General features: G+C 35.2%; 1 protein-coding gene across 1 annotated transcript; it reads left to right on the top strand.

Moving 5' to 3' along the window:
* The first annotated feature begins 429 nt into the window (after positions 1 to 429).
* On the top strand, positions 430 to 10,316 carry LOC112709843 (coatomer subunit beta'-2). Its single transcript, XM_025761824.3, has 24 exons — positions 430 to 728; positions 1,026 to 1,046; positions 1,231 to 1,292; positions 1,617 to 1,671; positions 3,371 to 3,407; positions 3,529 to 3,854; positions 3,941 to 4,072; positions 4,176 to 4,324; positions 4,787 to 4,855; positions 5,267 to 5,417; positions 5,559 to 5,624; positions 6,349 to 6,537; positions 7,071 to 7,211; positions 7,298 to 7,372; positions 7,507 to 7,683; positions 7,858 to 7,949; positions 8,041 to 8,157; positions 8,413 to 8,527; positions 8,671 to 8,742; positions 8,918 to 9,114; positions 9,186 to 9,279; positions 9,371 to 9,477; positions 9,584 to 9,716; positions 9,802 to 10,316. Exons 1-24 carry the CDS (start codon positions 726 to 728, stop codon positions 9,952 to 9,954), a joined length of 2,733 nt encoding a protein of 910 aa, XP_025617609.1. The 5' UTR covers positions 430 to 725; the 3' UTR covers positions 9,955 to 10,316.
* Positions 10,317 to 10,584: the final 268 nt, after the last annotated feature.

The following is a 10,584-nucleotide window of genomic DNA, read 5'->3' as shown; positions in this document are numbered from 1 at the left end:
TATTTTGCTAACCAAAAAAAAAGGAAGAAAAAAGAGCATGTTATTGCCTATTCATAAAATATAATTAAAAAAAAACCTAATTTGGGTTGGTCAACATCTCATGTTATGAAAAGTTAATTTTGGATTCATTAAGGTTCGAACTCTTAACCTTCCAGAGCTAGAACTCTAATACCATGTTCTGAAATCACTCATCCCAAAAGCATAACCTGATAGGACAATGTAACACTAATAATCATATCTCTAATACTTTCTAAACTTTCATTGTTCACATTGTACGCTTAGGTAATTGGCTCCCTATACTTTCTCTTATAATTATTAAATATTTTGCACAGTTATTTAATAAAAATATATTTTTTAATATTTTAAAAATAAATTTAAAAATTAATTACTTTTACGATATAATAAGTAAATAATTAATTTTGTTTAGTTGAAGAAAGAAGGTATTGTTAAGTGTTAACACCATTTCCAGCATCCCTTACTAGCAGTGGTATAGTCGTAAATACTGCCTTAACTGCAAAGCACAACACTTCTCTTCTTTCTTCCTCCCTCAATCGATCGTATCTACATTTTTACACTCTGCTCTTTCCCAACCCAACGCAAAAAACCTTCTCTCTCTTTCTCTCGGAGCTCGATCTCGTTCTCTACCACTTCAGGAACTCCGATTCTGATCTTCGGAGAGTGTTCTACGTCGATTCCACCTTCTTCCTTCAATCTCCACAACCAAAATGGTGAGCTTCTTCTTCCTCTTCGATCCGTTTCCTCGTACTAACGCTTCTTAGATCTGGAACCAACACTCGCTTCCATTTTGGTTTCCTTATTCCTGTTACGCGTCTCTGATTTTGAGATTTTCAATCGTTTCTGTTGTCTATCTATGTATGTATATGCGAACCTGAAAAATGTGACGCTCCTGGTTTTGCTTTGTTTTTTCACTGTTAGTTCATCTGTTTTAGCTCCTAATTGGATCTAATATTGAATTGTGAATTGACTTTTTTTTTGCTTGTTTGTTGTTCTACTTGCGTTCGCAGCCTCTCAGACTCGAAATCAAGGTACGATTTGTTCTTTTGTGTTTTGGATTATGAGGTTTGTTTATGTTTGGTTGCTTAGTAAGTTTTCTGGTTTAGCTGTGCGGTGAGGTTTTCAGTGAATTAGGTTTCTAAGCAACCAGGCATAGTGCGGATGTTTAGCTTATGTTAATGCTTGAACTCACGTTTTGCCATAATATTTGATCAGCGAAAGCTTGCTCAAAGATCTGAGAGAGTGAAATCTGTGGATCTACATCCTACAGAACCATGGTAATTAGGCCTTCTCATCTACTAAATGATTGTTTTATGATATGATGCTGAAGTTAAAACAGGGCCTCTAATTTAATGCTTATCATGGATTTATGTAACTACTAACTTATTCAGTATTTCTCTAGTGTGGCATCTATGAGGATAGCTTGTGAACGTTTCTCTTATGAGTGCTGTTGTTTATTAACTGTGGAAAATGCTGATATTATTTTAAACCGAAACCCTGTTGATATTATATTATTACTGTGGAACGTGGAGAGTAGATAGATCAGTTTATACGTACTTTACGTTTTACTGAATCTTGTGATGTTGCCATCAATAATGCAGGATTTTGGCAAGTTTATACAGTGGCACTGTCTGCATATGGAACTACCAATCTCAGGTATGGCAGCTTTTATTTTATTTTATTTTATTTTTTTATAGTTAAGATATTTTGTTAGTGAATTCCTATATCTTGGAACTTGAGTCAGAAACAGGTCTTTATTGATTTATCTTTAAACAAGCGACATTTTGCATGGTGCCTATGTATAACGAGAAGCTAGTTCAAGAATGAAGCGTGTTTGTTATTGCTTTCTTCATATTCCAAGCAGCCTCTTATTCTTTCTCTCCTAGGGAAATTTGAAAATTACAATAGTATGTGGCTATGCTACTAGATGACATTGTTCAAGGATGTTTGTGCTTTAAATATCTTAATTTGCAAAAGATGTACTTTTGCTTTCATTAAAAATAGTCCTGGTAAACTTCTTATGTAAGGAATAACTTCAGTGTTTTTGCATGCATCAGTTGATTCAGTTCCAATGAATCCATTAGAATAGTCAAACTGATAATTATGGCCTACAAACAAATTTGTAGTTACTATCTTATTGTATTATTCTTCTCTTTGTGTTAATGATACTCTTCTTTATCAAAATTCAAAAGAAAATATTGTAGAAACTGTATATAGTCTGCCTCAGCCCTCATGCCATTTCCAAAGAAACAAAAAGTGAATATTACGACTCTTCTATTGATGTTCATGTTGAAAAATGGTTAGAACTTACTACAGCATTTTGTACCTAGAAAAAGAATGAAATATAAGTTGTGTGAAATATATATACCCCATTATATGGATTAACAAATACCAAAGAGCCTTTACACACTTGTCACCAAGTATACCTCTTTGATCCTGAGATTGAATCCCAACCAGCTGAACTTGACTGCGCTCTATCCTATGATTGGCTTCACCACACGAGCTCATGACCTCCTTCTCAATCAAAACGGAAAAACTGATATCAATACAATTTGTTTTACTAACATGTTATTTGGATGCTGCAACTGACAAATAACCTGTCAAAATGTCGAAGAAAGGCTAGTTATCCACTTCTTTTTGACAGAAATGTCAAAATCCATCCTTTGCAATATTTTAATGTGATACCACTGTTAATAGAGATGTTGGAGACACATTTTCTCATAGGAGACCTGTATTCAAGCAGGTCTATATTACAAAGTGTAGGAAAGATGGGTCTTGGACATTATATTAGATGCTTGGGTCCCAGTTGTATCATATACTGAATGAAACAAATCTGTGATTCAAGTCTGTTAAGAGGTAAGAGGCAGTTGGATGGCTACAGGAAATTGGCAATAAATAAGGGATGTAGAATTGGAGAAAGTTGGTTAGAGATTTGTTCAGATAATCCATAACTGAGGGAGAGATTGGAAGGAACTGTTGAAATTTCAAGTGGAGCTCCAAGCCACATTGTTCCGGATCAGGAGTTTACCTTATTTCATCTGTTTCCTTAAACGCTTGAATTAGTGCCATCGATTTTGTACTTGAGATGAATTTTACTGTTGTGCATAGTTTAGCACATACTGCATATTGTATTTGCTAGTTCTACTTTATTAAGTAGCATGCATATGTTTTGTTTATTTTTTCTTTTTTTCTTTTCCATTGCATTGTGGTTTCTTCATGTCATTTCAAAGGTTTCTGATGCATTCTGTGTAGTTTTATGTGTTCTGACTGCCTTTAAATGTCCTGTTCCTTTACTTAAATCCTTCACATGCCTTTGTTTGTGCAATTAACTTTAATTTCCTGGGTTCTATTTCAGACCATGGCTAAGTCTTTTGAGGTAGCTGAATTACCAGGTACATGAACTTTGGTCTGTTTGTATTGTTGTTTACATATCAGCCACTTCATGCATTTTGTTTGTAAGCCATTTTCTTCTTTATATCTTTCATGGCTCTCATATACTGCATCATTTTGCAGTTAGGTCGGCTAAGTTTATTGCACGTAAACAGTGGGTTGTTGCCGGAGCAGATGATATGCATATTCGTGTATATAATTACAACACAATGGATAAGGTTAAAATATTTGAGGCACACACAGATTACATTAGGTGTGTGGCAGTACATCCTAACCTTCCTTATGTGCTTTCATCATCTGATGATATGCTCATAAAGCTTTGGGATTGGGACAAGGGCTGGGTTTGTACCCAGGTATTTGAGGGGCATTCTCATTATGTCATGCAAGTGACATTTAACCCTAAAGATACCAACACCTTCGCAAGTGCCTCTCTTGATCGCACCATAAAGGTATATATGTGTTCTTTATGAGTTGTTTCCTGTATAATTTTGTTTATTTCCAATATAGGGCATTAATGCCATAATCTTCCTTGCAGATTTGGAATCTTGGCTCTCCAGACCCTAATTTTACATTGGATGCTCATCAGAAAGGAGTGAATTGTGTTGATTACTTTACAGGTGGTGACAAACCTTACCTAATAACTGGATCTGATGATCACACTGCAAAGGTTTGCTTTCTGTTTTTCATTCTCTTTACACTTTGCTAAGATTTGTTTGCCTTTTATGTATATATCGATTGGAATTATTACATAGATAAAACCTATGAAACAGGTATGGGATTATCAGACTAAAAGTTGTGTCCAGACTTTGGAGGGTCACACACACAATGTATCTGCTGTATGCTTTCATCCTGAGCTCCCTATAATTATTACTGGTTCTGAGGATGGTACAGTACGAATATGGCATTCCACAACGTATAGGTAATTGGAGATTCATAGAATACTAAGTTCTAAGCTTATCTTCAATTTGGTTAGTTTCTTATGCCCTTTCGGCCAATTGTCATCAATGGCTTGTGGAACTTGAATAATTTCACTAACCTTGACTTTTGATCTTAGGCAATGAGGGCTTATAACACTTTTTTCTCCCCTAGAAAGAATGATATTTTGTCTCATGTTTCTTCTTAACCTTTCCACTCATGCTGTTTTTGTTAAAAGATTATACTCTATAGAGAGTTCTTTTTCATGACAATGATGCCTGGATTCGAGATTCACCAGAGTGGAATGGATTTCATCTGATTCTTCTAATTGTATTAACTATTTTCCCATCAATTAAGCTTTCCTTTCTAGACTTGAAGATTTACTAAAACTAGTTTGAAGTATGGTTGCGATTATGAATATATTGTGGCCATTTAACAATTTTATGGTGGTTTAATCTGCTTTCAGACTTGAGAATACATTGAATTATGGTCTTGAAAGAGTTTGGGCAATTGGATACCTCAAGGGTTCACGTCGGTGAGTTCTTTTTTTTTTTTTTTTTACATTAGATATAGTTTCTCCAAGTCTTGTTGAGGCTCATTGCTTATCCCCTTGAATAATGTTAAATAGGACAATATTGTCATCTCTTGCCTCTAATGAATCAAGTCTTCACATTTGAGTAGATACTGATGAGAAAACTGTTTTTTCTCCTTATGCATCATCGTATTCTTTAATTTCGTCAGAATTGCCTTCAAGAGAGATTTACGTGTAAATGATTTAAACACAGATATGTTCTATGGAAAGGTACTATATTGTCATTTGATCCATGCGGCCATGCGGCCAACCCTACCAAATGGAACACGGCTTCTTTGTTGTTGTTGAAGCTTTTGAGGGTCTTGCTTTGCTTGTTCTTTGTTTTATAAATTTCCAGTACATCTTTGTCTGCAGGGTTGTGATTGGATACGATGAAGGTACTATTATGGTCAAACTTGGTCGAGAAGAACCAGTGGCCAGCATGGATAACAGCGGGAAGATTATCTGGGCTAAGCATAATGAAATTCAGACTGTCAATATAAGAAGTGTAGGAGCAGACACACAGGTATTTGCTGAATTTTGCCCACTTGGGCTTTTGGCTCTACAGTTAGCAAGCAGGCAGTGAAAATCTGGCTGTCCTTATTAACTTTTTACCAAGAGAATTCTGTCTTTCTTTATTGACACATACTGGTGCTATGTATTTTAGATTGCTGATGGGGAAAGGTTACCTTTGGCTGTTAAGGAGCTTGGGACATGTGATCTCTACCCACAAGTGAGTTAACATACTTCCTATTATGGTGTTTCATTCTTGTATTATTCTCTAATTTAGATTGTTTATAGTCTCACTTGCAACCTTGGATGCATTTTAGGAAAATAGGTATATTTTATATTATGATTTTTTTTAAAATAATCTTTGTTCGTTTGTGTTTGTTTTTGTTTTTCTAATTTGTTTCCCAAAAATATTGGTTAAGGAAAAAATAATGGAAAGTATGTTAAACTTAAAATCTTATCTCTCACTCTTTTTTTTTTTCGGTTCCTTAATTAGTGCCCTAAAGTTTCTGGTTTGCAAAGCAGAAAAAAAAAAACAACTTACTGTTGTTAGGAAATCAGATTTTTTGGAATGTCTTCATCCTGATCTTGCTTCGTTATTGCTCTGGTGATACCTTATATTCATATATTTCTCTTGATCCCTGGCTGAACTTTGTTTCAGTATTTGTATGCAAAAAGTTTGTTATTTCTCCGTTGGGTTAGTGTTGTCATGATCTCCCTAGCTTTTCTTCCCTGGATATGCTGTATCTCTTCCCAGTATAGATGAATATTTATATGTTGTGTTATGCTAGTTTTTGAAGTAAAAAACATTGGCAACTAGTTAGTAGGTCGTTCGGAAGTGGGAACTGTAACTAGAATTATGTTTTCAATTATTACAACTTGTATGTTTCTTCATGCATATTAGCACCTGGTGATTGACTAGTGCTCTGATTATGTTTGGTATTCAGAGCTTGAAACACAATCCAAATGGTCGATTTGTTGTTGTTTGTGGAGATGGTGAGTATATTATATACACTGCTTTGGCATGGAGAAATAGATCGTTTGGCTCGGCATTGGAATTCGTCTGGTCTTCGGATGGGGAGTATGCTGTGAGAGAAAGTACATCAAAAATTAAGATTTTCAGCAAGAATTTCCAGGTTTCTAATTCATTTTGAACTTCTATATTCATTTGATACTCTTTCCATTGACAAAAGTGATGATGAAAACCTATATCCTACAATAATAAAATGAGAAACAGAGAAAATGATAATGACAACCGACACATTCATTGGGCTTGAACCCGGGAAACTGGTATTATATATCATATATGTAGTTTGGAAAGTATGAATGAAAAAATTTACTTTTGCATGGATAATTACCAAATTTAGTATTTTTTATTTATGGGTTAAGTTAAAGACAAATTAATATTAAAATCTAATTATTTATAAGTTAAGAAATATTTTTTTTGGGTAAAATTTAATTTAAGCATTATAAAACAACATTGTTTCCATCCGAAATATAATTTTAATAAATCTAAAAATTATCTACCTATGGAAATTTACCTCAATAAAATCCTTGTTTGACAAGGAGCTAAGTGCTTGCAATGCTTTGACGTGGGCACTATATTTTGAAGTGAAATAATTATTCTCCAGGGGAATTTGATTGTAGTGAGAATTATGTTTTCTTTCAGGAAAAGAAGAGTATCCGGCCAACATTTTCAGCTGAACGAATATTTGGTGGCACTGTACTGGCAATGTGCTCAAATGATTTCATTTGCTTTTATGATTGGGCTGAATGCAGGTTGATTCGTCGGATTGATGTTAATGTGAAAGTAAGTGCTTTCATGAGGTGATGTGTAGTTTTCTGTTCATTGCTATCTAAGTCGTCGCTAATCTTTTAAAATATTTTTTGTGCCAGAACCTCTATTGGGCTGATAGTGGTGATCTAGTGGTGATTGCAAGTGACACATCATTCTACATCTTGAAGTACAACGTGAGGGTTCTAATTAACTTTATCCTTTTTATCTACAGTTGATTTTATCTGAACACACAAAAAAGGGGGGAAATTTTATTGGGTTGCGATTTGCTAGTGAGACACAATAAAAATTTTAACTTCCACTTTTGCAGCGTGATGTTGTTGCATCATATCTTGACAGTAAAACGGCCGTTGATGAGCAAGGTGTTGAAGATGCCTTTGAGCTCCTCCATGAAATGAATGAGCGTGTGAGAACAGGGATCTGGGTTGGGGATTGTTTTATCTACAACAATTCTTCTTGGAGGCTTAACTATTGTGTTGGTGGAGAGGTATTGCCAATTTCTCCTAGTTGGTTCAATTTGAAAAAACTTCTAATTCTCATGTTTATTGAACTCCTTGTTATCACCTCTACGTCTTGATAAGTTTATTCGTTGCGGAGAAAAGGATTTATTTTACTACTTGGCTCAGTTAAGGCTTCTTGATAAATACCATTATGAATTTAGGTGACTACAATGTCTCATTTGGACCGTCCTATGTACTTGTTGGGATATCTTGCCAGCCAAAGTAAGGTTTACTTGATAGACAAAGAGTTCAAGTAAGTGCAGTGTTTGTATCATTTGATATCACATATTACGCTAATAATGTAGTGCAGTGCTTGATTATATTTCTGTTCTTGATGGTTTCAGTGTAATGGGATACACACTACTTTTGAGCTTGATTGAGTACAAGACTCTTGTGATGCGTGGTGACTTTGATAGGGCCAATGAAGTTCTACCATCCATTCCTAAAGAGCATCACAACAGGTACTAGCTCATTAATAGCACATCACTTCTTGCCCACTTTGTTATGGTATTCTTAACACTGAATTATTGTTATTGTTATTGCTTGATGTTCTTTCATGATACAAGTGTATAGTCTCATATTTTGCGGTTTTACCCCTCTTCTTAATATAGAGGGAGTATTGTTCTACTTTCTAAATTAGGAGTTCAGTTCTAAAGCTTGGTTCTAAGATGTCATATATGGTCCTAGTTAAAATTATACACTTGTTTTTATGGTAGTGTGGCTCGATTCCTGGAATCACGAGGCATGATAGAGGATGCTCTTGAAGTAGCTACTGACCCTGACTATAGGTTTGATCTAGCCATGCAGCTTGGGAGATTAGAGGTTGCAAAGGTAAGTTAAAAAATTTTCATGTGCCTGAAAAAGGAGATAGCCTTTGACTTATAAAAGTTTTATAATGTAACTTACTGATTACTTTCTTGTTTCACACTTTAAATTATGAGAACTACTCATCCTTTTTTCTCCTCTCCGATCAGAGCATTGCCACGGAAGTGCAGAGTGAGTCTAAATGGAAGCAGTTGGGAGAATTAGCCATGTCTACTGGAAAGGTGTTTTTCTTTATAGATGCTGATCATAGTAGGATTTTAAATATTTATTGTTAGTCACTGTCAGTAATGATCTAGGGGCTTTGATGTTGATCATTCTTCGTCACCCTTCTGTTCCATTACATCTCACTATGTTATCCATTTCCATTACATCTCACTATGTCATCCATTCTTGCAGTTAGAAATGGCTGAGGAGTGTCTAAAGCATGCAATGGATTTGAGTGGGTTATTGCTGCTATATTCTTCTTTAGGAGATGCTGAAGGAATTTCAAAACTTGCAACTCTTGCTAAAGAGCAAGGGAAGAACAATGTTGCATTCCTTTGCTTATTTACACTGGGTAAACTTGAAGATTGCCTTCAACTGTTGATAGAAAGGTAATATTCTACACTACTCTTATTCATTGTTTATTAGAGTGGATTGATGATCAAAGTTATGCTTTTTGCAGCAACCGGATTCCTGAGGCTGCTTTAATGGCTCGATCTTATCTCCCAAGCAAGGTGTCAGAGATAGTGGCAATTTGGCGAAAAGATCTGAACAAGGTAATTTCTTTTTCAGATATATCGTGTACTTTTATTTCTCAATAATGGAACTGTCATATTTATTACGTTGTTTATTTGTTAATATGAATAGGTTAGTCCAAAAGCTGCGGAATCATTGGCTGATCCTGAAGAGTATCCTAATTTGTTTGACGATTGGCAAGTTGCACTTGCTGTTGAATCCAAAGCAGCAGAAAAAAGGTCGGAGTGGGAAATATATACTTTCCTGCAGCTTTGATAGTTATATCGTGTGTTAAATATCCCAACGAATCTCTTTCCCTGAACTACTTTTATTATTCTTTTTCAGGGGCGTTTATCCTCCTGCAGAGGAGTACATCAACCATGCTGATAAATCACACATACCTCTTGTTGAAGCTTTCAGAAACATGCAGATCGAAGAAGAGGAACAGCCTCTAGAGAATGGGGAATCCTACCATGAGGTAGGTTTATCATAATGCTCTCAATTTTATTTTGCTTCTACGGAATTAAAATAGGTTGACGTTATTCTATGTGCTTATGTTGCAGTTGGCCGAACAAAACGAAGAGGAATATACAGAGGAACAAAATGCAGAGGAAGGAAGCCAAGAGGAAGTTGTAGTGGATGCAGATTCTACCGATGGTGCAGTCCTCGTTAATGGTACCGAGGCTAAGGAAGAGTATGAAACCCCATCGACATAATTTAAATTGTTTGGGGCGGTATGAAAATCGAAATTTTGTCTTTCTGGTGATGAATCGTTTCTGTAGTTGCCATTTCTGACTCCCATTTTGACAACTAGCTGTTTTTACTGTTATGTTGCCATGCCACCTAGTCCTGCCGATTCTGGTTCTATTTTTTAGTGTATCATATACTTCATTACAATTAGGCTGTATATTTGGGAAATTAGAGAGGAAATTAAATATTACTTCCATTGTCAGTAGCGGAACATTGTTGTCTTAAAATCTCACAACTCATGACGCATTTCTTCATAATTTTGTACGGCGATTTGGCTTGGGATTTTGTAATATTTATTGCTCGAGTAATCATTTGGGGTATATTTTCACTTTTGTTCTCCTTTTCAATCGAAGATCAGATTTCTTGATGTAGCCACCAATATTTAATTCTTATCCTTATTTTTAAGAACTAATTCGATTTGATATGAGAAGTTTCTTAAAGGGGATAGAGCTTATGAATGAGGAGTATAATAAATTTTTGGATGTTGATGTTTCAAACAAAATATCAGTAGATCTGACCACTTATTTCATCCGGTAATCTCGTAATTTTAGTCAGGCTTTACCGAAGATCTTCTGGTTGTATAACATTTACAGAAG

This window comes from Arachis hypogaea, chromosome 9 (genome assembly GCF_003086295.3).
Source record: "Arachis hypogaea cultivar Tifrunner chromosome 9, arahy.Tifrunner.gnm2.J5K5, whole genome shotgun sequence".
Taxonomy (NCBI): Eukaryota; Viridiplantae; Streptophyta; class Magnoliopsida; order Fabales; family Fabaceae; genus Arachis; species Arachis hypogaea.
This window is presented reverse-complemented; position numbering and strand designations above follow the sequence as displayed.